Raw genomic sequence first — 27958 nt, forward strand, 5'->3', positions numbered from 1 at the left:
ATGGAAATGAATGGGGTAATGTCCTACTGAAGCCATGTGCTAGTGTTATGTAGGGGTTTTCTTTTCCTCCAGTTTTTGGGATACTTCGTGGTAATCTTCTTATTTACCCACTTGGCTCAAATCTAAGCCAATATAAACATTTGCTTCGGTGTTCTTTTGCCAGTAACGTGCAGAGGCTGTAGTGTCTTATTTCTCGTGAAGGGGCTGCATGAGAAACATCCCCAATGTTTACCTCTCGTTTCAGTTCAAAAGCATTTTTAGTGGGTGTTTTTTTTAATTATTGCTTGCTAGCTTGTTTCTTGGAGATTTGCTGTTTTGCGTGTTCAATTTACGATCTTTGATTTAGTTTACTCTGGAAAAGACCTACTGAAGAAAACTGTTGAGATACCTGTAAAGCAGAGAAGTAACAGAAGCGGGATTGATATTCAGTGCTGGGCTTGGCCCTGAGCCGGACTGTTACTAGTGAGAACGTTGCTTTTAGGTGAATTAGTCAGAAAAATATTTTAAGAATAGATAGAATAATATTGTAAGAGAAGTATTATTGTGAGAGTCTAGGATTGAAGAGTAAAGGTTTCAGTGAGAGAGAAAATGCAAAACGGTGGCATTTGATTACTGAAATTTGCCTAACTTGATCTTACTGTGTTGTATACTGTACAACTTTTCATAACCTAGCTGTAGTTTGTTCCTTTGCAACTGGACTCTGAGAAAGGTAGTCAGCTGCTTTTATAGCAGGAGAGTTGATTTTTTTGCAGTTCACGAACAGTACATACCAGCTGAATTTATTTGTGAACCTCTGCCCTATCGACACAACTGCCCTACGAGTGTTTCACTGTCAGTTCCCACAGTAAGTCAGTACTAAACACCATTCTTTCTTCTGTTGTTATCTCTCACATTTTGTTCATAATCCCTATGGAGGTTACCATCTGCATTAGAATTTATGGTGTGCTGCTTTTTTTTCTTTTTTCTTTCTTTAAGACATTAGTTAATCCTCCTAAAACTTGACCTTTATTCCTTATATTTTCACTTTAGGAAGTAACATCTTTGCTCTCGCTTTATGGTGGACAATTCAGCGGTGAGCAGGAAATTCGTGTAAATGTAAGTGAGGACCAAATATTTTACTTGAGTGCATGTGTGGTATACAAGTATGTTATTTATAGTATTGCTATTACATGTGGGTAGCTGAATAAATTTTGACATTTCTTAGGAAAATAAGGTGTCTCCTAAACCCAACTAATTCTCAATTTCAGTGAGGACTCAGAGTTCAGTAAAAGATGCACAAAATGCACCTCATGGTGTCTTCATTTAACAGTATGAAAAGAAACAGTGCCATCTGCTGGGAGGCTCTCCTTTCTTTTCAGAATAGCTGAACCATTCAGACATTCAGCAGCAGTTTGAATTTGGTGTTTGCCTCTAAATCAATGAGACAATGTATCTAGAAGAGTGAAGCTGGGAAGCTGTATGATTCTGGTCTCAGTGCTTAAGTCGGAGAATGTCACTGAGTTTTAGTTACTAGTTGTGTGTAATGAAGTGTTGGGATTCTCTAGAGGGTGAATAATCTAGAGGAGCGTGAACAAACAAATAATATTCTACCAAGTCAAAGATATGGTGGCAAAATAAAATACCTAATAACATTTCTCAGTCACTCAAGCTGAGTATAGTTTTACCTCAAATTTAATGTTTTATCCTTACATTGTCTGTACAGTTAACAGAAATTTTTTCAAATTTTTTTTTTTGTCTTCAGCATGCATGTTCTGTTTTTATAGAACAGAATTGTTTAATTGTGTAATTTGTGTGACATCCTCTCGCTAGGCATTTGCATCACTTATCTTCTCTTTATTTCAGTCTCCGTTTTGGATTCTCAGTATTCCTTCGGAAGAGATGGCAAGGGGACTAATGAAACGGACAGTATGTGCAAAGTAAGAGGTGGAAAATCTTATAAGGGATAATGTAGGCTGTGGAAAATTGTTCTGCTATATTGTGGCAAATACCAATTTTGTATAGAGGCTTAAAATAAACAGTTTCTGATTACCTCTTGAACTGAGGAGGTGTTACTGGACCCTGTAGAACTGATTATGTAGCACACCCATCCTCCGTACTTAGTGTACGATCAACACAACATCTTGAAACGGTGTTCTTCACTGCAGAGCCAGTACTTGTCTTGTAGTGTCACTGACGTTTTAGTCAACTTGAATAATGTTTATTTAGTGGCTTGTTCTAAAATGTGTATGGAATTAAAAGATAAAACCAGTGGTACGTAAAAACTGAAAATCAAGTTTGGAAGAGAAAGGTAGTGATTCCTTGTGTCACCTTCCTAGTGCTGGTATCTGAGCCCTCAGCTCAGCTCACTGCAGCAGAGGTCCTTCTAGAACATTCAAGAGCACAGGAGGATGCCAGAAAGTGATTGTTCCAGCTACTTTTGGTCTTTTTTAGAGGTCTCTGAATAACATGCTTTCCAGTGAGGCTTGAGAGACACCTCAGGTATGGCTGAGGACCATCCTCAGCATAGGATGAGAAGCAGCATAGCTGTGGTATGGCTCTCTGACCACGCTAAATTTTGAGTGTCTGTGCTATCCTGTTCAGGATTGCGTGGTCCCTGTTGAGTGCTCGTTGTGTCAGGTATTCAGTTTTACCCACAATGACTTGGGCTGTCCACTCTTACCTAAAGAAACCCCATGTATACAAAATTGTCCTTATGACAATGTGTTTCCAATGCGGCTAAACTGTGCTGCACTTCAAAAAGCAGCCATAGGCAACTAAGGAAGTAAAATATGACAAAACAGCTTGCAGATATTCCATATGCCATGCTCTTTCAACTGATGTATGCTTATTTTATGTAGAAAGCATAACTGGCTTATGTTTTTTTACTGGTCTGCTACTGGTTGTTGGGAGATATGTTAGTTTTAAAGATTGCTGGAACATCTCTGTTGCATTGCTAATGAATATTAAAAGCTCTGAAGCATACATTTATCGAAATAAAATCTCCCTAGCATTTTGTTGGTTTGGTTTTTTTCAATGCATATGTAAGTGTAAAAGTAAAAACCGGGACTGAAGATGTTGTAAGAGCTGCTCCAACAGTTGAATAAAATTAGAAAATGAATATTCAGTTCTCTCTAGTACAGCCTATGCTGTCATCATTTTCGTTGCTCCATCTATAAATATAGCTTAAATTCTCACAGTAGGTGAATCAGATGCTTTAGGAAAAAAATTAGACACTGCAAAAAATGTACTTTTTTCAGGGTAAATGCAGGTTAGAAATGTAGTCTTAAATAATTTATTCAGAAAAGAAATACTTTAACAAAATAGCTTACCACTGGACCTTGATACCTGCTGTTGTCACTTAGTAAAATGTGGTTCTCTCTTATTTTTGTTTGAGTGAGCTAAACCTTTGAACATTTTGAAGATTTTCCTTCAGGAGACATCTTTGAAAAGGTACTATGTGGCACTGCCAATCCTTAAAGACTGTGCTTATGGTGTGTTGCAAATGCACATATGAATGTTTAACAGTATATGCAGTGACACGAGGATTCCTGTACTAAAAGGATATTTTCTTTGACACGGAAAGGCCACTCGGTTGGGATATTTGAATGCTGGGGAAAAGGTCTATGATGTGGTGTTGTGCCTTCATTACAGTAGCATCGGTTCTCTCACCTTCCAAGGCAATGCTTTTCCTAAAGTCAGCAATATGGAAACAAACAGACAAAAAAAAAAAGTGTAAGACGACAGCATAGTGTTTAAACATCTGAAAATATCAAACATCATAACCACATGGGACAGAATCTCTTGTCATTGTCCATAGGATGTTACAGTTTCAGGATTTGTTTTGCTCCAGGGTAGCATAACACTTCGAAAGTCTGTTCTTGACCATTTTCAACCTTTGCTTACCTTATCAAATTGGTAGGTACAAATGAATTTTGTCTCAGTTGCTAGTATCACTGTGTGCCAGTCTGGTGATACCCAAGGGTACTAAGACTGAAATGTACCTTTCAGTATATTTTACCAAACAAAAAAGCATTATTGAAATACCAGTTTCGGATTAAAAATAAGTGTGTCCCTGTTAAGAACAAAGCTCAGGCACGTGCTGAGAGTTAAATAATGTGCTTCAATACTCACAGAATTCACAGAATTCACAGAATGGTTAGGGTTGGAAGGGACCTTTGGAGATCATCTAGTCCAACCCCCCTGCCAGAGCAGGGTCACCTACTCCATGAAGCAAAGCCTAAATACATTGGCCAAGAAGGTTAAAAAGAGTAAGTGCATTTTCCCCCTGCCCATGACTGCACTCTAAAACACTTTGTAATTTCAGGTCTATATTTGAACTGTGGGGTCATGGAAAATCTGCGGGGGAGCTCTATGCATCTTTGAAGAATTATCCAATGGACAAGATGGTATGTGTATAAAGAAATCTGGATGATATGGTTCCTTAATCATACTGAATAGCACTGCAGCTGTATTAATGAAAGTATTTTTGCCTTTTTTTCAGCTTCCATATCTACAGTCAGACTCTACTTACAAAGTACATATTCATACATTTAATAAAACGCTGACCCAAGCACAGAAAATAAAAAAGATAGATGTAAGTAGATGTTTAAGAAGTCTTTGACGTTTAATTTAATCTATTCACGTTGTTGTTATTCCATGCTGTCAGTGTATGTAGGATTTGGTTTCCTGAAGACCTTTAAAGCAGTTTATAGCTTATGTCTTACAAGGTCTAAATGAGATATTTGTGTCTGAATTAACATTCCCTCAAAATTCATGATTTTGGTTTTGTTTTTTTTTTTTCCTAAACAGACCATGTAAGGTATGTACAAAGAGAAACAAATATCACTGCTGATTTCAGCCCAGTGTGCTGGGGAAACTGAATCTTATTGCCCAAAACTGTAAGATTCAAATGGCTAGAGTTAGGTGCTAGATTTTTGGAAAATCTGTTACTTTATCTCCGTATTAGGCATTTCTTGTTGCAGAATGTGGAACAAGTGACTTCACTTGCAAGCTGTGGATTGTGTACTGATTTCCTGTTCTGCCCTTATGCTCTTGTCTGCATTTGTGATCTTCTCCTAACTAACTCCTAACTAATTGCATAATTAATATGTACAGTTCAGTTCCTCAAAAGTTGGGTTCTGTTCAGTTAATAAATGTTATGGTTCCTGATTCCTAATCCTTAATCATTTGAGCTATCTTTATTCACAAGAAAGGCATTTCAGAAATGCAGAGAAAATTGAGAATGTACTTGTAATACTAGTCTATCACTACTCACAAATGGAACTGTGGTTTTGTTTTTGGTTTGTGTTTGATTTGGGGGGGTACGTATTTAAAAAAAATTGACCCTGTTGTTTTTTTTTGACTCTGTTTATTGTATAGGCCCTTGAATTTCTGCCATTCAAAGGAAAAGTAAATTTAAAGAATCCAGAACACATCTTCTGGATTTTGGAAGATTATGGAATGGACCCTAATAATGTTCCAGAAGAGCCCCTTCATCTGTATTTTGGTAGATGGGTGCGTGAGTATGCTTGCTTCAGTTCTTAGGAGCTTGTATTTTCAGGAAAGTGTTCTTCAATTAAATGTAAAAAAAATTGTGTTGAGTTTTAGTGCAAGCAGACAATATAATTATGGCTGAATCTGTCACTGCATAATACCCTGATTCAAGTCTTGAAAGTCTTTATTGTAACTATGAAAAACAGATTAATTGAGCAACTTAGAGGTGGAAAAAATTGAAGTTGTATCTGAGATCAAACCTTATCTTGCCCTCCACTGAGGGAACTCAACACAGCAGTGAGTGTCTGCACAGCTGTGGTGGTGTATTAGGTTATTGTGGGCCCAGACAGAGCTAAGAGCACCAACAGCTTCTTTCAAAGATGAAGAAAGATCTACAGGAACTGTAGATGGTTTGTGGCCCCACCGAGTTGCATCAGCCATGCTGGAGCATTCAGTGCTACAAGTGGTCCTGACAGGCTCCTCAACAGAAAGGCACAAACTGATTCCTGAGGCTTTGGACATCGGCAGGTCCAGCCCACAGGTGTTGCCTGCCCGAGGGGACTCTGACAGTGCAGTGCTGTACGATAGGAACCACATTCAAAAACTGTCTGGAGCTTGTCATCTGAGGTCCTTACTAAATATGTTCTTGCCTGTTTGGTGTATGCACTCCAAACACGCTGCATTATTAGGATATCCTAAGGAAATCTGATCTGGTTTATTATCTCTTGTGAGGAAATAGTGGGTCTCCAAAGGCCGTCTTCCAGAATAACACCAGCCAGTGGTGGGAATGTGCTTGCAATGTCCTGGGTCAAGGGCAGCTGGAAGGAGGGAGAACCACTGCTGAGGTTGCGCAGATATGGTCAGGGGCTGTGTACAGAGAAGTTAGAGATCCAAGTGATCTGTTAGCACCTGTGAAAATTCACCATGCCTGTTATAAACATGAAAGCACCCTGGGTTGTGGCAATACTGCAAAACATTGCAGCTGTTGTCCTATCTGTGCTGAATTCCTGAAGTGTTCAAAAACAAGTAAACCAACCTGAAAAAAATAGGCAAGTGTATTTTGTTTACCCAGTAAGACTGATGTTGACTGGAGCTGGAGAACAGTGTTGGAAGAGCTTTTGAATGTGTTTTCTTCCAGAGTGCTTTGGTCTGCTTCAACGTATTTTGGAAGTCTGATGTAAAAATGTTAGTGTTTGGCCTTTGTTATTCCAGTAAATTCTAATCTGTCAACACTATCCTAAATTTATATTTTGAACATGACAGGAAAGCCAGTGAAGATGGAAATTCTGTGTGACCTTAAGCGTGTGTGTATATGCACACACGTGTTAACGTGCATTTTTACTCATCATTTTGAAATTCTTTTAACTCTGTGTTATGGTTTGAGAAACCCAAACCAATTTATTGTTGTTTAGACAATCATTCTATCACCTGCTGACCCTTCCCCACCCAGGAAGGGGAATCGGGGAAAAAACAAGGAAATCTGAGGGTTGAAATGTAAGCAGATTTAATAGAGCAAGGCTAGATAATTAGCATTAATAATATTAAAGAACCAATATTGATCCCAATATCAATATAAAATATACAAGGATAGTACTTAGCCAATGATATCAGTGGGAAGCTGTGCAGTCCCAGCAGTAGGCAGCAAATGTCAGACACTGCGAGCGCTATGGCTTCAGGAGGAAGGGAACGGCTCAGGGGTCCGGCACTGGGGCAAGACGTTCTCAGGATTGCAGCCGTCAAGGAAGAGGGAACTTCACAACAAACTTTCTCATTTATATTGAATGTGACGTTCATGGTATGAAATAATGCTGTTGGCCAGCTTGGGTCAAGTGCCCGGGTCTCACTCCTCCTTGTCCCTGCACCTGGCTAACTCACAGAATCACAGAATGGTCAGGATTGGAAGGGACCTCTGGAGATGATCTAGTCCACCCCACCCTCCCCCCCGCCAGAGCAGGGTCACCTACAACAGGTTGCACAGGACAGCGTCCAGGCAGGTTTTGAATGTCTCCAGAGTGGGAGACTCCACCACCTCTCTGGGCAGCCTGTTCCAGTGCTCTGCTACCCTCAAAGTAAAGAAGTTCCTCCTCATGGATGGAGCTTCCTATGTTCAAGCTTGTGCCCGTTACCCCTCGTCCTGTCACTGGGCACCACTGAAAAAAGACTGCTCCCATCCCCCTGGCACCCTCCCTTTAAGTATCTGTAAGTATTAATAAGATCCCCCCTCAATCTTCTTTTCTCTAGATTAAAGAGACCCAAGTCCCTCAGCCTTTCCTCATATGAGAGACCAGGGCAGAATAGAGGGGGAGGATGACCTCCCTCGACCTGCTGGCCACACTCTTCTTGATGCACCCGAGGATGCCATTCGCCTTTTTGGCCACCAGGGCACATTGCTGGCTCATGGTCATCCTGTTGTCCACCAGGACTCCCAGGTCCCTCTCCACAGAGCTGCTCTCCAGGAGGTCAGCCCCCAACCTGTACTGATGCATGGAGTTATTCCTCCCCACATGTAGTACCCTACACTTACCCTTGTTGAATTTCATAAGGTTTCTCTCTGCCCAACTCTCCAGCCTGTCCAGGTCACGCTGTAAGGCAGCACAGCCTTCTGGTGTGTCAGCCACTCCTCCCAGTTTTGTGTCATCAGCAAACTTGCTGATGGTATACTCGATCCCTTCATCCAGGTCATTGATGAATATATTGAACAGGACTGGACCCAGTACTGACCCCTGAGGGACACCACTTGTTACTGACCTCCAACTAGACTCTGCACCACTCACCACAACCCTCTGAGCTCTATCTGTAAGCCAGTTCTCAATCCACCCTCTGTCCATTCATCTAACCCACACTTCCTAAGCTTGCTGAGACCTTGAAACCCACACACTATAGCTGGCTATAAAGTAAATATTTTCAGAAATTCAGGCACTAGAGCAATTTTCTCAGGCATTAGAAGAGAAATTAGTCCTGTGTTGATCAAACCAGGACACTCTGAATTGCCAGGAATTGTTTTCCAGATACCTAGAATAATAGCAAAGTTGCTCTAATTGTTATTTCTTCAGAAGAATTTTCCCGCTAAATTATTTCTATATTTTTGATCTCTGTCTTGAAGAATTTATTTAGGTGTTGAACCAAGATGTCTGTTGCTTGGGAAGAAGTCTGTAATATTTTCAGATGACAGAAAACAAGGTGATGTGTTATGAAATGAAGAGTTACCTCTTTGTTGGATGGCGTCACTTAAGTCTGTTAGCCTGTCTGCTTATATCTTGTATCTAAGACCTGACAGTGATTTTAAATGTTTCAACAGATTGCAGACGGCCAAAGAGAACTTATTGAGTCCTACAGTGTAAAAAAGAGACACTTTATTGGAAATACGAGCATGGATGCCTGCCTGTCTTTCATTATGGCAAACCATGGAAGAGTAAAACCCAATGATGTTGTATACGATCCATTTGTTGGAACAGGTATATTTTTTTTTTTTTCTACTGGTGGGAAAACCTGGGAGATTGCGTTGCTGCTTGCACCGCGCTTTTACCTGGCACAACGGCTTCTGCTGCTTGACTGATACTTGAGATGATACCAAAGGCAAAATGGTGATTGTAAAATGACTGTTTTGTTAACTTGAAAGGGATTTTGGGGGAAAGAGACCGACTTCAGAAGATGTAAACAGGTTATTTTACACTTCTGACAAGTCTATCTTCACTGTATTATTTTATGTAACATGGCTTAAACACCAGTTCATGTGTGTCATGGACTGCTTTAAGATCCAAAGTGATTAAGAACTGAACATTGGCTAGAGCACTCCCTGCAGCCACTTTCAGAATGTTACAAGGAGAGGTTATTTTTGGAGATGGCTATTTAGAAGAGTGCTGAGGGCACTTCTGGGCATATAACACGGCCTAACAATAGTTCGGTTGTAGCATTCAATAGTGATCAATTGCTTGTACCATCATGTTTTGACTTCAGGATAATATTGGTCACACTGTGTATTCGCCCCCACTGAACTTTTCTTAGTTAAGCCGGGAGGGGGAGCTTTTATTCCACGTATTACTGCGTGTGGCATAGAAATACTTTTTACTAAAGGGAAACTCGGCTGTTTTGTAGGTGAAATAGAAGATCTATTGTGTGAGGTGCCATTTAATCATACAAGAGTATATTGTCTTAAGTTACCTATTGTAATTTCTTCAAAAGCATAACAAAGTCTGTGTTTCTGACCTGGATTTTGCTAAACTTTGATCAAAAAGACCACGTGTGAGTGAGATGCATACGATAAAAAATACGTACATTAATGGAAGAATGAAGAGAATTCACTGCAGAAATCGCTGCAGAGAAGTTAGGGAGAGAGAAGACAACACTACAGGGTGACTATTAGGGCAAGTTCTTACTAGCATGTGGCTTCTCTGTACCACAGAAAACACCAGGGCTATAATATTTTCAGAAAAAACAAGGCTTCAGCAAACTATATGTTTTTTTCTTGATTTTTTTGTTCACATATGGCCTGAATTTTTGCATGCATAATAATGTCTTATGAAATTTCCTCCTCTTCCTTGTGCTTGTGTTCCTTGCAGATAGGTAGTACTCTTTGAAAGGTTGAGGAAATTCCTCTGCTTCACCTCTAAGCAGTTTGTTTCATTTTGGTGTCTATGGTTTTGTGTCTTTTTACAAAAATCTGCTAAACCTAAATGACAAAGAATTCTCTGAGAGTGTTCATTCTCTTGGGAGTGAAAATTGAAGAGAAAAAAAAAGGAAAGGTAATTTTAGGGCAAGAAAAATCGTAGAGAAGTGGCAAAGCTATAGAAATTTAGGCTAAAAGTTAAGTCGTGTTTCAGTTCAAAAGGTAACATATACAAAATTCTCCCCAAATTGCCCAATGATTTGAATTGCATTTTTTGTGGTTTTATTGCACTAGTCATCTGTAATACACAGGCTTGAGATTAATGGTACATAGGGACACTGGAAGTACTGGGTGGCACGCTGTTTGTCGGTGAAGTATATTTGTGACTAAGCAACTAAACAGTAGCTTTTGCACCTACTTCTGGTAAGTAAACCCAGGAATTTCAATGGTCTCTTGAGGTCCTTTAGAGGATTTTCAAGATTGTCAGTGCAACAGTGCCCTGCCACTGGAATTTTGAGAGGTAGCTCAGAGTTGAGAGTAATGCAGTGAGTTTGAGCTGATGGGTTTGGAAAGAATATATATTCAGGATTTGAGGAGTATTTTGAAGAAACTGCAGTTCAGATTTCTTTATTGGTGTAACTTTAATACCTGGCTTTGTTTCATCCTATTTGTTATGCTGAAAAGGTAAATAGTACCAAATTAGAACAGCCTTGCAAAATGGTGCTTGCTTGTTGGAAACAAACTCTTTTTGCTGGCTGAGCCAAATCATGAGTCCTCCACATTAGTGTAAGAGTGGACAATTGGAATTCCTCCTTGGAATAAAAAATGCTTTTGACCAGGTTGGTTTAGGGGACTTGATTCCCGTTTTTTGTAAAGCAGAATTGGAATGACCAGGATTGTTTTTGAGTTGTGAAACATAATTTCCATAAACTGTTTAGATATTATTTCCTCGGTGTTGGGCAGAAGGAAGCCTGGAGGTTTCTGGAAGAATAAATCAAGTCGTTTACCTGAATACTTTATACTTCCTCCTAAACATTCTGTTTTGGTTATCTCAGTAAGTTTATTGTTTGTACCTTTGAAAGATGTTTGTCCCTACTTCCCTTTGCCAATTCGTGGTACTCCGTAATTACAAATGACAGGAATTTTTTCTTTGGCATCCTGGAGTTTAGTGGTATGACAAGACCCTGAGCTGTGCTGAAGAGATGGGGGAAATAGTGTACAATGGAAAGGCATGAAGTTCTGTGCCATCATCATTCTGCTAATAGTCATCAGGGGGCACAATGATTATCTGATTCACCCTTTGTATACATCTGTTTGATTCAGTGGGTCAAAGGGCTGACCGTAATAGAGTATTTAGTATTCATGCACCTTCTGTGTGAACACAATTGAACTAGTACCAGCTGAGATTTATTAAAAGCTGTAAGTTCGTTTTCCTAACTTTTTTTTCCCTGTGATTAAAAACATTCTTAGATGGGCAAAGTACTTTCTTCTTACTTTTTTTATAGGACTGGGTGGTATGCCATACTTGGGGTCAGGGCTAGCTAAATTTGTCTTGACCTTCTGGAGGTACTGCCCATCTGTTCTGAGGGATTGCAGCCGAGAAGGGAAATGGGTGACTCCTCTGGGGTGAGTAACCTTGCTTTTCCCTGATCCATTTCACAAGAAAAAGCAGAGGATTTTTTTTTTTTCTCCCTCACCTTCAGTTTTGGTAGAGTTCATTAGCATATGATGTAGGAGTTTTCTAGTGCCCTGAGATGGGATCTTTAGCCTGTGCACACAGTCAGTGCATGTTAGGGATTTGTTGGTGCTGAGTGGGTGGCGTGGGGCAATGCAGCCACCTCTCCATGCTGCCAGTGAATGGGAGAAGTGGTGTCACCCGCACAGCTAGCTTGCGCGTTGTTCCCTGTGCTGGTCAACTCTTTGTCCTGCAGCGATCGTCCCCTTTGTTTTAGCAGGACTGCGTGTATCCATGAGCAGTTGACATCAGTAGTGTGGGGTTCACAGTCACTGTTCTGTTTTAAACCATTCTGTTAGCTACATACTTCCTTGTTAACAACTTGACGACACAGCTCTTTGGTAATCTTCTGCTGTCTGTCCCGTTTTTTCATTTGGAAACTTTTAAAGAGATAATGCCATTTGCTCTTTTCTTTTGAGTATTCAACCATTGCCCAGTTTCAAGGGGAAATCACACATGTTTTTCTGATAGTTTTTTTTTTTTTAATTGGGGAAGCAGATTGGAATAGTAGTGATTAAAAAAAAAAAATTAGTTTTATTGCAGGATGAGTACACTAATAAATACTGACAAAACAGGCAGCATACTCCACAGAAAAAGACGCATCTGTGTATAGCTTTCACACTGCAAAACAATTACAGAAACTTTTTTGATATTGCTGTTTACATTGGACATATTTACATTTACAGGGTTCTTGACCCATTGTTTCTTACTCAGGGAATGGCCACATCATACAAAAAGTTTGATGTTAGACACAGTTAAGGAGATTGACTTTGACAATAGGCACAGTAGAATTGCCATTTGCTTGGTGATGATTTTTCAAATTGTTTGCTAACAATTTGAAATTCTGCTGCTTGCAAAGTAGAATTAAAAGTTTTGGTTCATGTAACGACTAAAGGATCTTATTGCCTTGAAATACAGAAAACCATAAACTCCTAAGAACAGTCTCCAGAGATAAGGAGTGACATAGGGCATAGCAAGATAAGGAAGATCAGGTATAGCAGACAAGGGACTTAATGTTATTGTCTCTGATTGTGTTTGCGTAGCAATTCTAACTGGTTGGTAGTTTAAATTCTTTTTTTTTTTTTCTTTTTTCTTGGGTTTAGCTTTGGGTCTAGTGTGATACTGGTGTAAACTCCTGAAGTTCCTGAGCAAAAAAATCCTAACACAGATAACACCTATGACAGCCGTTTATACTCTTCCACTTTTCTCCTCTTTATAGGTGGCCTTCTTATCTCCTCAGCACACTTTGGAGCATATGTGTGTGGTACTGATATAGATTACAACACCATCCATGGATTAGGTATGCTGCATATTCCTAAGACACTGACATCTTACTCTGTATACTGATGATAGCAGATGATACTTTGTGGACTTCAAACCAACAGTAATGTCCACAGGATTTACTTTGTCATGCTTATTTTTATTGCCCAATTTGCATGTATCGTAGCTAAGTTACGCTCTTAATTTTTAGGCAAAATAATTTTAGGCAAAACCAAAACAAAGTTCTGAATAATAATTACAATAGCTGTGCACTTTCTTAGCCTGTGATGTAGGAAGCTTCTCATAACCTAGCCCCAGGAAGTCTAATCCCAGTCGTACTTCTCTGAAAAACTGCAGTGCAAGTTGTATCTGACTTATTGGACAGGATTATGACTGATGGATAGTGAGAACATCTTACACATAAACATTTTTATAAATGTGTTCTGTGAGACCTTATGCAGATGATACAGCAGAACTTTTCTCATGTATTTTCATTATTCTTTGCTACTTGTGAAGTTTATCACAAATACTTGTGACAATGAGTAGAATAAGGCAGGAGATAAACTCTTGATTTTGTATGTGACATTTAATTCTTTTCTTCTAAAATAAATGATAGAGTATATGAAAGCTTTTCCTATAAAATAGTTTGTTGATGAGTGTGGTGGTTTTTTTCCCCATTCCATCCCACCCAGGCAAGGCAAGCAGAAAGAACCAGAAATGGAGAGGGCCGGATGAGAACATCAGAGCTAATCTCCGACAGTATGGTTTAGAGAAATATTACATTGATGCACTAGTTTCTGATTCTTCAAGACCAATATGGCGAAAAGGGATGCTGTTTGATGCAATCATTACAGATCGTACGTTTGTTAATGCTTTTTGTTGCCTAATAACAATGACTAAAAGATTATTGCCTATGTCTGCGTACATTGATTTAATGTCTTAATGAGTGCTCAGATCTGCAGTTTCTGTATTAGAAAAGATGACCATTGAGGGAAGCACTGTGGAAACTGGATCTGCATTTGACATCTCTGCATTTATTTCAAGGATAGTTACAAATGTGTAAGAAATCTGGAGGCCATGCTTTCCTCCATGGAGAGAATATTATGTTCGCCAGTAGAAACCAATATGGCTGAAAATCATCCTTCAAAAAACTGTCATTCAGTAAAGGCATAACTTTATTGATGCACAGAGACTTCTTATCATAATGGTCCATGTTGCTGTTAGGACTTGATCTGTAGTACACTGCAGTCTGCCAAGCAGCTCTGATGGACTTTTGGATACTTATATTAAGTGCTTATTGGAATGGTTCCAAGAGAAATTTTAATGCGTTTCTGATACACTTACCTACTAGAAGCACTAGCAGTTTGAAAGGATCGTTTGCTCTTTTAGAAACCTATGTACTTAACACCATTTGTCTTGCCTGAGAGGGGGTAGAGGCTAAGGGAATAAATAAAAGACCTTGATACAGCGACTTCTGGTCTCTAAGTGCTGGCTCTTACCATTGCACATTCCTATTAACTAGGAATAGGGAGTGTGACTTTTCTTTCTGGGTTGCCTGCTAATTTTTCTGGCCTGTTTGGCAATAAGACAATGTAGATTATTAATATGACTTAGAACTGAGCTTGCAAATTGTGTTACAACTTGTGGGTTGAACATGGAATAAGTATGTTACACTATTAGAAATGTGCAGAAATGTATGAGAAAAAGCCGTTTCTGGCTTTTCTTACCTGTCTGTGTGAGGATTACGGTTTGTGTGATGTGTTGGCAAGAAATTCCAACATATACAATTTAATTTTGGAAAAGGTTACCTAAGTGCTATAGGGGAGATGTTTGTGCCTGTCAAACAAAAGAGGATATTTGTGACGCATTGGAAATGTAAGGAATATCTCTTAATGAACTAAACAGAAAAGCATTGTCCTTTGTAGCGTAGCAAACATCTAGGCTGCTGAAAGCCTCTTACAGCTGAAGAGCTTTCTTTGAAACAATTTTAAAGTAACCTTTTGGAGCAAGAAACTTTTAATAGATCTTGAAGAAATGACCCTTACTGACTTGTACTTTGTAAAAGCTTTTCTTTTTTTTCTCTTAACTTGGTATAAGACACAGTTTGTGCACTGTTGTGTATGTATAATACAATTGTATGTTATTTGGACAAAGGATTCTCATCTGTGCATTATGCATTTGCTTTGTATAGCACCATATGGTATCAGAGAAGCTACTCGCAGAACAGGTTCACAAAAGGAAACAGTTAAGACAACTGAAAGAAGGTAGGTAAGCTGTCTTTATTGTATATGTATTGTATATATATTGTATATGTATTGTAGAATATAAATGTCTTAATGGAAATCCAGTCACAGTTTTAGAATCTTTATTATTTCTTGGTTGGCTGTCAGCAGTTAAAGAAATGATAGTAGTAATAATTCAAGAAAAGCCCTTTTTGTTCTGTTTGCAAAACTATTATATCACTTCCAGAAATCCTCTTGGTTTTGTTCTCCCAGCTTATCATTTGCATGTGTTCAGATTTCAAATCCTATTTCCCATCTCTGTAAGCCACCATTACCTTGTGTTTCCTACTCTCAGAAAGTTCTCTTCAGTCCCTGTAAGCTGCAAAATCAGTCTAAAATGGAATATATCTATTTTACCTTAACGTTCTTTCTTGGATTTCCACTGCTCCTTTCTCTTCAGAGATAACATACTGCTTCTCCACTGCCTGGCCTTGCTTGTCTTCTGCCTTTTGCTCTAAATTGCCCTTGAGGAAGAAGCCATGCAAAATAACATTCCCAACATGCTTGTGATCCTTGCAGGTTTTACCTGTGCTTTTATGTTTACACTTCTAAATTTTTTTTCTAGCACAGAAAATCACATCTTCGTTTCATCCAATTATCATCTAAGTGACATCTTTTTTGACCTATTGAAGTTTGCGGCGGAATATCTGGTGATGGGAGGAAGATTAGTATACTGGCTGCCGATATACAGGCCTGAGTATGTATTCTTGATTTCTGGTATGTAGTATGTCAGAATGGATGCTACATTCTCACTGTACTTTCTTTTGGGACGTGGTACAGCTGGAACTTGCATAGTACTCGCACTTAAGAATAACGCTCAGACTTCATATTTTAAAGCGTCATATGAAGGAATACAGATTCTGAAATAAGGATTTTTGGATGGAGATAATTCCTGACTATTACAAAAAAGAAAAAAGCCTTCAGATGTTTGTGCAAATGTATGTCCAATCAGTTGAGGTTTAAGCTTGGAAAAGCTTTGAAGGTGCAGATAGATTTCTAAGGTAGTAGTAGCAAGGCTGTTTATTAATACGTGTTTCTACTGGAGTAGTTGATAGAGGAGCATGACAGGGTCCTGTAAGAGATCATTCTTGGCGCTACTAATTTAGCGTTCTTCTGACATCAAAAGTCAAGTGACCAAGAGATGGGAGTGAGAGGCAGGAAGCGTAGGGGAGCAGCCCTGTTGGGGACGGGAGAGGCCAGCAGAGACTGCAGGATGCTGTCTGCGCAGTAGTGCAGCCTAGGATTAGAGCTGCGTTTAAAAAGACAGACATCTGTTTGCATACCTTACTTCAGCATCTCTTAGATAAGGTTTTGAGGGGGGTCTTTTGGTTGGTGTTCTGTTGGGTTTTTTCAAAATGATTTCATAATAAAGTGGGGAGTTGATGTATGTTAACTGTTTCTAAGTCTCTTGCAGATGTATGTGTGCTCTGAAGGCAGCTTCTACAATGTCATATGTTTCTATGTACAGTCAAACTATACTGATATACAAAGTGTTTGTTGTCCCTGGTTTCACCATAGAGATAGCTTGTGACAGTCCTACATTTAATTATCACATGCTGTTTTGAAAATTTGGAAATTGGAAGGAGCCATTTCTTTTACATTCCATAACAGAAGAGTGCACTTTGCATCTTGCTTTTTTTTTTTTTTTTTTTTAAATGATAGAATTGTTATCTTAGGCTTTTTCTCTGGTAAGACTATTCTCAAACAAAGCAATGAATGCTATTAACAGTATTATAGCTAATTGTTCAAAATGGCTGTCTATACATGCTTAATCCTGACAGACTGTGTGTGGTTGTGAATTCGTAGATTGCCTCGTTAATAAACTCTGTATGGAATTACTGAGTTTATTCTGTTTGTCAAGATACTGAGCTTTTTGTCTGCTCATTGAATATTGGTAAGAGCATGCTTCAGTACAGCAGTATAAAGTGCATAACTTTAGATAACTATGAACTGCACATTCTGGTTCTACTTCAGTTGCTGTTTTGGAGAGGTCAGCGCTCTCAAGCTCTAGTTGGGTTGCCTCTTAAAAAGTAAATTTGTACATACTACTATGAATTGACTTTATGCAATGAAGGTTAAAATACTGAAGCCACTGTATTAGCACGGAATATTAGTATAGTCACTTTATTTGCAGCTGTAATGATGAACACAGGAACAAACATTAAAGCAAGTATGTGGGGGGAAGATAAGATACTGTCTACTAATATGTTGTGTTATCAGATAATTGCTTGGCAACATCTGCCATCAGGTTCATGTGTTATTTGAGATCCTTGTGTATTACCTTAAATTAAATTAAAAACAAAACTGGATTAAAATGGGTGTCTGTTAAAACCACTGCTACTATATTTCTTATTTGATAATGTTCCGAGTTTTACCTGAAAGAATGTAGAAATATATGCATTAATGCTAACAGACAAGGCTTTTTAACAAAGTGATAATGATCTCTCCCTCTGCAAGATAGCATCTCACTCCAAAGCTTACTCTTTCAATCTGACATTGAAATCATTGTTGAGTCTGAATTCTTTTAATTCTTTTGCAGTCAGGCTTTTAGATGGTTATGAAGAGAAACTTTTAAGATGTTGTGGCAGAGTGCCTACCTTTGTAAGAGAGGCAGTTCAGTGGTACTAGATGCATCAAAATTCTTGTGTAATAAAAAAAAAAACACAAAACCAGTTGAGGATTAATTTCATTCTCCTTTGTCAAAAACATCTTCTGACTTCACCTAGCAGAAATAGTGACCTGATTCCACAAGTGAGAAGTGGCTGAAAGGTTGTTTTGTGATCTGGAAGTTTTGAAACAGCACTGCCTCTCTGCGTTGTTCCATTTTTTACCTATTTACAAGTTTGTATTTGGTATTGTTTTACTTGTTTAATGGCTCACTATTATCTTTACGAAATACCAAGATTTCCATCAGCACCTAGATGGAGTCTGGTTTGAATTGTGTTGCATTTGATATCTCTTTCCCCCAGAACAATACATTTACTTTGTAAAGTGCATTGAGAAAATCAACTTCTTTATGGGGAAAAACAGGAAGCTCCTTCTTTGTATGTTTTAAATTCAAGTGATAGGTGTGAAAGTCATTCAGTTCTGCTTCTTACTGTCTGACTTGTGTTGACCCCCAAGCATTGGGGAATCATGAAAGCAAGCATTTTATATGAAATCATAGTCACTGACAATACCATATACCATTTTTTATATTATGTTGTAGTAACTGTTACAGGAAAGCTAATTACAAAAACTAAGGCTAAATAGCTGATCGGTATTTCGTTATATAGTAAGGATGTCTGATTTCATCTTTATCTTATTAGCTAGGTCAATACTTCTTGCTCCTATAGTCCCATGCAAAGCTCTTAAATCCTTAAATTCCTCTTTCAGCATCTGGAGAAATAGAAAGATTGAAACCAATCTAGAGAAAGCTGTTTCTATAGAAAATAGTATGTCTATGAGATGGGGCCATTTAAAACACTGTAACTGCTTGCTTCTATAGACAGGATTTAATTGCAACCAGTGTTGCTACCACCTGATGTTAAAAGATAATGGATTTTTTTTTTTCTTCCCTGTAGAAAAGTAGTTACAATGTGATATATTTGTAACACCAAATTCTGAAGCCTGGGAATGTGACTGTCTAATCGGAGCTGGTTTAAATTGAGTTGGAATTGAAGTGTAATGGTCTCCTTTTAGGGAGCCAGAGTTAAGTCTCTTGTTCCTGCAACTTTATATGTTTATATGACAGTGAAATACATTTTTAAAATCACAGCTCTGATTGGAGAAGTTATTACTCCTGATTAACTGAGAGATTTTCCACTTGGAATTATACAGGCAGGCCTGTGTGCATACATTAACATCATGTAAATGCCTGTAGAAAATGTGGGGGGGAGTATCTTTACTGTGAAGTTTTAATTTATTCTACACATTTTATGTCACAAGATGATTAGAATATATAATGTAAAACTCTGGAGCACCAATACCTCAATTACTTTAATTAGATTGAAATGCATAGCAACTTTCTAGTGTAAGCCATTTTGTGAAGAATCTGTATGAATTTTGTTTCACATGCAAGTCTTCCAGTTCATGACATTACAGCTCTATGAATGTTTATTTCTTCCAGATATACAGAAGAGATCATCCCCCGCCACCCGTGCCTGAAACTTATTAGCAACTGTGAGCAGATGCTTTCCAGCCACACATCAAGGCGCCTGATAACCATGGAAAAGGTGAAAGAATTCAAGGTAAGCTTGAATTCTTGATTATATTGTGTAAAATAGTAGCTATTGCATTCATGAAAAGTTTGTGCTGTTCAGTATTTGATCCTTATTTCTATGACACTTGAGTTTTTCATAATGAGAGTTAGAGCTTTTGTAAAATTGCCACGCATTTCTTTAAAATAAATTGGATAGCAATTTAAGGGACTGTTCTGGTTTTGGTGTTTTCCTTTTTCTCCTAAACTTTTCATCCTGAGCAAGCCACTTAATAGTGTGAAAGAGATCTTTGAACTTGTGAAAGTTGCATGTGCTTTTCTTGGAAAACTGAACTCTGAATCCCATCCACAGAGATGCCTAAGTTCCCATTGATTCCGAAGTGTAATTTGGTGCCCAAGTAAATACTAAATGCCTTTGTGGGTCTTGCAGTACAGGTAAACCATATTCAATTCTGTTACTTCATTTTTAGAGCGGTACTTTTTTAGCTTTTGAAATAATATTGTAGCTGTGACATAAGTACAGTGAAGTACACTGGCTTTTTTTGCTTGTTTTGGAACACGTTAAGTGCCTCTCCTGTGGCATTGAGACCAGGGACCATTGCATTCAGGTCTCCTTTCCATTCTTGCTGTTTCTCTCACCTAATGCTGTTAAGAGATGCTAAACAAAGGTGAAGCATATTCTTAATGAAAACACACACAAATGGTGAGCAAGTGGTTTTAGTACGTTCCTTGTCAGTTGAAAGAGCTGTTTTAAATGCCAGGAGGTACAGTCAGACTGCTGTGTCTGCATGGTGCTTGCACTAGTAACGCAGCAGGGATTCAGTACTGCATTCGTAATGTTAATGGTGACTGAGATTCTCAAGCAATGCCTGAATCTTTTTAAAACACTGTGTGTGGAGTTCAGAGCCAGAGCTGCCAACTTCACCGGTAGCAAACCGAGAGGGTAAATCATGAAAATTTTTGACGTGTATGTCCGAGGGTGTTCATGGATGTTTTCTGCAGGAGTTTTATTATTGCCAGTGCTGTAGGGTAACATGTTCTAATTTAAAAAAAATGCATTCACCCTTCTGTGAATAGACGTTCCTCATTTGTTATTCTTGTTTTGTGCATCTCCTGTTCTTCAGTATATGCTTTGACAGGTTCATGTCTGGAAACGCTTAGCTCTGAGCACCTGAGTCTAGTTGGCAGGCTTACTGCCCAGATAAAACTGTGCAGGTGCTTATACTCAGGACTCCAGATGTCTTCTAGATAGTTTAAAGATACCAGAACGCATGTACTGTTTCCGATTGATGCAAAACTTGTCCAAATAACAAAAATACATATTGACTCCTTAGCTAGTGCTGGCTTGGTTTAGAGTCTTGTGTGGTGTCTGACTGTCTAAGATTCCCCCACCCCAGTGTCCCTTACCTGGGACATGCTTTTTCCTGTTTTAATGTCTTGAACAACCTTTGTGTTTGATACTTCTCACTTACCACATATAATCATAAAATTCAATAGTTGGAGCTTTGGGTGTTTTTCTTTTTCCCGGCAGAAAGAGTGAATTTGTATGAATATACATGCATTTATGTTTCCAGGCAGTTCTTGTCTGCTTTACTGAACTGGTTTGTGACAGGTACTCACAAATGCCTTTTAATTCAGCTTAGTGTAGTACTTGCAAGTAGTTAAGAAGTTTTACCAGTCATGTAGTGTCATTATGCAGTCCTTCAGTTTCCCCAGTGTTTTCCACCATTAATGACTTGCAGATTTCATGGCAAATTTGTTTTCACTATTAAGACTCTCAACTCTTAACTGAAAATTAATTCAATCGGTTACTGAACGTGAAATTGGTGGTGCAATTTGATTGTGCTTGTAATATAAAGGAGACCAAAGTGAATGTAAAACGTGAATGTGTCTAGTTGAAGTATTGATCTATCATAATTAGTCAGAAGCATGAAGATCATAAGTGTTGGGTTAAAAATATCACAAAAAGTGGTATATAACTCGCTGTCTTGTAAGCAGCCAGTCTGTTCTATTTAAGTTTACAATGAAATCATGCCAACTGGAAAAGATTTCTTACGGAACACAGTGTTGATACAAATAGACTTTTCCAGCATGTGCACAATATGAGCAGAAGAACTGTTTGGTTTTTAACATTTAAGGCTTTTTTTGGACAGCCACAGTGGTCATTAGTAACTCCCCTCCTCAATCTTAAATTATAGTGATAAATAATAAAAGTGAATGAAGGCAGTTGTTGTAGAGGGCAGCTAGCAGTAGCTAGCTAGCAATTTCTAGCCTTCTAAAACTCTGAAGGCAGAAGAATTAGAGAAGTGAAGAACAGGAGTGTGGAACAGAAGAGGAACAAAACAGAAGCAATAGGAGGTGAGAGCTTACTAGTCTGATGTATTACTTTTTCCTATGGACATTAGTGTCCCTTCTTCTGGTATTAAATGGATATGGATCTCCCCAATATCTCTCTAAACCTGAAATAAAACTTCCAGTGTTTGGCAGTGTTAGGTTAATGGTTGGACTCAATGATCTTAAAAGTCCCTTCCGACCTGGACGATTCTATGATTCCTAATTGATGTTACAGCAGGCAGGACTGTGTGTGTCTACCCTCATTGAACTGTGAAGGGAGGTTTTTTTTGAAGCAGTAAAAACGCAAGTTCAGTTCTCCAAAGACTGTAGGCATTTGTATGTAAGAACTGAAATACAGTGGAAGTGGAAGAATGAGAAGCCCTTGGCCGAGTAGATTCATGTTGTAATGTCTGTCGACTGTGACCTACTAGGAGTCCAGTCTTCTGCTTTAGGTCATAGGAGGTTTGAACCAATTCTTCCAGCCTGAATCAAGTGAAAATGTACCTGCCATTGTCCCAGTTTATTTTTCAAAAGCCTTAAAAAGTACAGCTATGTAAGACTGAAAGGTCTCAATCTGTGCCAGCTATGTCTGAATTGTCATCATTATTTTTTATTCAAATGTCAAATAACTGGTAAGTGGTTAATCAGTAGGAAAATAGGAGTACAAAAACTTACAGCATGATTACTACAAGTGTTCTTGGGAATCTATATCTGCTGATCAATTATTTTCAGAAGGGGTGGACTTGCTACCAGTGTTTAACTGTAGGGTTGTTTGGTCTTCCCCTTCTTTACAACAGCACGTCTAGCTTTCTGTTTTCTGAGGCTTGTTAGTTTCCCCATGCTGAATTATTTCAGCTGTAGCTGAATTATTTGTTTCATTCCTCTGCTGTCTGTCTTACAGAAATATGTTATCTATTTGGCTGGTAAATGCTACCAAGTTCTGACGTTTTTAATCAGGGCTTCTTAAAAAAATATTGGAGCAGAGCTCTGTAATTGACGAGGGCTAAGAGGGACACCTAGACATTATGTAGCAAGATGAAACAGAAAACTTGACCGAAGGACAAACTCTGAGCCTGTGACTGCCCATGAAAGTACTGTGGAGCATCGGATATGAAAATCCACCACGCAGAATGGGTCCAGCATTTTCACATCACACGGTCACTCCAGAATTGTTACCGGTGTAGAATTTTTCCTACTGAATTTAGCAGTGTCTGTTCCTGGATATGAGCCTGTTGTCCCTGATTTGGAAATTGCTCGGTGTTGTTTATAGCTGTGTAAGGTTAGTACAAGTGGTTTCTAGAGCTACTGTCCAGCACCAGATGTAGAGTGGTAGGAAGCTGTGATAAGGCTAGGAAGATTTTTTTTTTTTTAAACAAAAACTGAATGTGGGCAATTACCCTGAGGCTGAACTGAGACATGCTGGACTCATAAAACCCTTTAGAATATCACTTAATATTTGCCAAGATTTAAAGAAAAACAAAACTTTCTTGTTATCTTTAAGCTTCCTCCTCTTTCTTCCACTTCTTTCATTATTTATTGGAGATCTGTGACACCTTTTTTAGTGTTGTCTTTAGCACAAGTACATGTTGAGTTGAAAACTCAAATTAGCTAAAGGTGGATTGGTAGCATTGCACTTTGACAAGGGCTTTGTTGGTTTTCAGTTGTCGCACAAGTCATAAAACATTTCAGAGCAAAAATTTTGTGTGATAACTGTTGTTTGCAATTAGTCTGCTGTTTCGAGAATTTAAATTATTCAAAGTGAAAACCAGGGTTGATAATAAAGAATGACTGGGGATTAACGAACACCTTTGGTTCTGACTTTTACAGATAAAGGAGGAAGTCTTTGTCATCTTGGTAGTGCTGGCAGACTAGGGAAAGAGCTGACTTAGTGCCAAGTAGGCTGATCATTGCTGATCAGTCTTGGAAATTATTTCTTGGGAAGTCTCGCTGTTTTGTGTTGAATAACCAATTAAAAACTTAATGCCTTGAAAAATATCTACAGTTGTTTCAAAGGAAACAAGTGAAAAAAGCTACTCGCCCCTAGATGCAGCTGTATGTCACAAGCAGTTCTCCTTATTCCTCTTCCAGAGGAGGAAAGAGACTATCTCCCTTAAAACACTGTGGTTCAACTCCATTCCCTGAATTTAAGCTTTTTTTTTTTTAAAAAAAAAAGGCAAGAGAAACAGGAAAAACATCCATATTGACTGCACTGGACAGTTAATACACTAGAGGGAGAGTTGACACTGCTACTGACACCCTCCATAAGAGATCTTCTATTACTGCAAAACATTCCTGCCAAGTATTTGAAGTGCATATTCTACCAATTTATGCTACTCAAGGTAGAGCTTAACTGAGGATATTTGTCTGGCTTCCTCACTGAAACAAGCTGGTGTCTGATGCCCAGGCAAATTCTAGTGCAAATTGTCACAACAAATTGTTTCATGAAGGTGATTTTTTTTTTTTTGATAACTTCTTATCTCTAGAGTTAAATGCAGCCTATCCCTGGTGTTCAGATTGTACCCATTCAGCTCCCCATGTAGATGTAAAATACCTTAAGTTAGAATTTGTTCGGAAATCGTTAGTCTCTGCAATCCAAGAATTCCTTTTACTTTGATCAGTTCTCATGTTGCCCGTAAAACTGTTTTGACTAGTGAATATCAACAGTGAGTGGCATCTCCAGTTAGTTCAGGGTTTCTTATTTTCTTTTCCCTTTTTAAGAAGCAATTCTCAATCTGTTATTTTTCTTTAAAACAATTGCCATCTTTATTGGGCAGTCATGTTTGTACAGGGGAGAGGTAGGGAATGGAAGCTCTGAAGCTGGAATTATCGTGATATGGGCCAGGAGCTTCCTTTGTAAGCTCTTCCAAGAAATTCATGCCTGACTGCAAATCTCCTCTGATCTAGCAAGCAATGATTTGCTTAGCTTTTGATGGGGCCTGGATTTACAAAATGGATTCTGCTGTGGAGTGATGCACCAAGCCTGTTTCCATTTGTGAATGCGGATGCTCCTCTTACAGCTGTGTTTAACTTGAAGGTTGTTCTCTTGCACATCATGTCCTCTCTTTGCCCTAACCAGCTTGGGGGTAGAAGGGGTAGTTCCTTTCTTCCTTCCTCCCTTCACCCTGAATCAGCATTTTGTTACTTAAGGAATCGAGATGAATGGTGCACAGATGTGTGACCTCTTAGAGGTTGTGGGGATTAATTTTTATGTTAAAATACTGTTGACCCATATATCATTATCTTTTAGGGTCAAATATCCCATCCATTTCTCAAAACAAGCAAATTATGTAGAATTATCATTAAAACACATCCCAGAGGTATAAAAATATATTATGTGTTTAGGTCAAAGAAGGATTACTGGCCTTCAAATTCAGGGGAAGACTAAGTGCTCTTTTCCTCAGAGTGGGCCTGTATAAGAGACCTGAAGAAGTGGGTAAAGGCTGGCTGTGAGAGGAGCATGTCTTAAATCCTTCTTGTTTCCTGACTGCCAATAGTAACTTCGTGTTTTTTTTTTTTTTTCCCCTATGGATGTGTTAAAAGCCTGTTGATCATCAGCCTGAGAATGGTCTTAGAGATGGCAGTCTCATAGGTGACCAAAAGACAATAGATAGTAGTGTGTCTGCAGTGGGTTTACTGAGGTCATTTTCTCCTGCTGTTTTCCAGCATTGCAGTATTTGAATAGAAGAAATTTGCTGCTACTGGTGTACCTGCTTTACATGGTAGATATCCACATGGCATTTAACATTTAGTGAGTTAATTTCAGCCATGGCTACATCATAGGAATACCTCATTGTGTCCAGAAGAGGGCACTTACTCATGCACACAAACGTCCTGCTTTGTTGAAAAACCTTTTGTTTCAATCCTTTAGAACGCATATTAGGATATCCAAAGCAAGATGAGGTGTTGATCTTGCTAGGTGAAAGCCTGGACAGGCTACAAAATAGCTGAAGGGGGAGATTGTCCACTACAAGTTCATTCTTGCATTGAAATGCTTCTGTAATATATGAAAATACTGACTTAAATCTGGTTCCATGTTCCTACTACTTATGTCCAAGCATTCAACAGTAACCTCATTTTCAAATATGAACAAATAACCCTGAACTGAAATTTAGCTAATGAACCAATCTGCATGTTGCTGAATTGCTGAAAAAAAAAAATATATAGTTATGAGGATGCACTGAGAAGAAACATATAGTGGAATAGAGGTTTAGTTCTGTTGTATGCTTGTTTTTATTTTCTCTTTACACTGTTTAGTTGTTCTGTGTGAGGCTCTTTATCTCAGTTCCATCTTGTTATTGAGCATAATAAACTGATATCAACCATAAGTGTTAAATGGTTTTTAAAAGTTGCCATCAGTTTTCTGTAGTGCTCAGATTAGTTTGATGTATTGTTTATCTTAGAGTATTGATAAAATTAGTTGACAAGTATCTTAATTGTATAAAGCTGCAGTACATGATGAACTAAACCTTTGTGTATACAATGGGCCAATTTTCTAGACTATATTCCTGGCTGTTGGCAGCTCGGTATTATGTGTAGGGATTTACTGTGTCAACTCATCTTAGTTATGTGTTCCTCTTTGGTTTGTATCTGCCTTCCACAAACCTCTAAGTGATTGAATTCTCCAGACAGTATTTTTCTAGAAACTAATCTTTGTATTTTCCTTTATAATAAAAAGTCTGTGTGGCATAGTACCTGTGCTCTCATTTTTTCATGCAATAGTTGGATTCTGGTGATGTTAGCTGAGATATTTCTGGTGATGCAGCACTGTTAAAACTTCAAATGTCTGGTACTGACAACTTGCATCATTTTGCTGTACAGAGTAGAATAATGAAAACTTGAATGAGTACGTAAAAAAAAAAAAAAAAAAAACAAAAAAAAAAAAACCAACCCCCACCAAAATCTTCTTGTCTGCTTACAGCTTGTATTTGATCAATGTCAAATGAGAATCTCTTGCATATGGATTTTCATTTCTGTTAAATGTTAAGATTTTGCAGTAGGATGTATATGTTCTTGTTAATGCTTATGGAAACCTTAGGATTCTATTTTTGGAATTCTTTAATCAATCTAATGACTTAAACGTTTGCCATTGAACTGGAAAAAAAACCAAACCAAAACAACCAGCTTTACTCTTGCTTGTAATTGTCTGAAGTCTGGAGGAAAACCAATAGCAATACATGCTGAACATACTACCATAAAACCTAATACTTGCATTTTGATACCATGCAGGATCAAGATCAGAATTCTTACTTATTGGATGGTCAATACACGCCATACAGGGGACACAATTCATTCCGTGAGAAATATTTCAGTGGTGTGACAAAGAGGATTGCCAAGGAAGAAAAAGACAATCAGAAGTAAAATATAATATAAACAGATTAAAAAATGAGGAAAGAATGAAGATCGTGTTTCTTTGTAAGGACATCTGGATATGAACATTCATTTGGATGCTTCAGAAAAATAAATACTGCTTTTAATTTTAAAACAAGATGAAACCCACAACACAGGTTGAGAGCAGTTCTTTTTAATTAGCTTTGTTTATAGCGGATTTTATTGTACAAGTTTTTTGAGTCTTATTTAATTTATATTTGTACTTTCAAGTACTAATGATGATTGACTAAAACCATTATTATTGTTCTTTCACCATTAACGTTTACAAAAAAGTAGTAGTATTATTTGGCTTCTTAAACTGTGAACATCTGGCTGTTTTAGAAACACATGGTGGTGATCAAGGATTGCTTATGAAGAAGATAATTTTCATTTGTTTTGTTTTTTTGTAAATGGTATACAATAAAACAGAAAAGATTGTTGTGAGTTTTTTTTAATTGTTGCATGCAATAACTGCTTCTATGAATTCCGCTTGCTGTGGCTCAGGCCACCAGTGTTTAAAACAAACAAAAAGCACAAAGAAACAAATGTGTGCGCGTGCGCACACACCCCCCAAGAAAAAAAAAAAAAAGCCTCTGTGACCTGACAAACTCTGGAGAGCTTATTACACCCTGTGAAGCCTGTCCACATCTGAAGCTCATCTGTACCTTGGATTTGCTTTTGCATTCCTAAACCTTGACTCTTGG

General features: G+C 38.3%; 1 protein-coding gene across 1 annotated transcript; it reads left to right on the forward strand.

Moving 5' to 3' along the window:
* TRMT11 (tRNA methyltransferase 11 homolog (S. cerevisiae)) lies at positions 1-27698 on the forward strand. The gene is made up of 13 exons (XM_009880188.1): positions 1-15; positions 1030-1095; positions 1843-1916; positions 4304-4385; positions 4481-4573; positions 5359-5493; positions 8771-8927; positions 13033-13113; positions 13766-13930; positions 15265-15337; positions 15921-16052; positions 19464-19584; positions 27114-27698. The coding sequence occupies exons 1-13, from the start codon at positions 1-3 to the stop codon at positions 27243-27245; spliced, it is 1326 nt and encodes a 441-aa protein (XP_009878490.1). The 3' UTR covers positions 27246-27698.
* Positions 27699-27958: the final 260 nt, after the last annotated feature.

This window comes from Charadrius vociferus, unplaced genomic scaffold, assembly GCF_000708025.1.
Source record: "Charadrius vociferus isolate BGI_N301 unplaced genomic scaffold, ASM70802v2 scaffold82, whole genome shotgun sequence".
In the NCBI taxonomy this organism is placed as follows: domain Eukaryota; kingdom Metazoa; phylum Chordata; class Aves; order Charadriiformes; family Charadriidae; genus Charadrius; species Charadrius vociferus.

Excerpts from the sequence above, each read along its gene's own strand:
- TRMT11 (XM_009880188.1), top strand. Across the intron at positions 8,928-13,032 it reads CGATCCATTTGTTGGAACAG|GTGGCCTTCTTATCTCCTCA; the intron begins GTATATTTTTTT and ends TCCTCTTTATAG. Across the intron at positions 13,114-13,765 it reads CAACACCATCCATGGATTAG|GCAAGGCAAGCAGAAAGAAC; the intron begins GTATGCTGCATA and ends CATCCCACCCAG.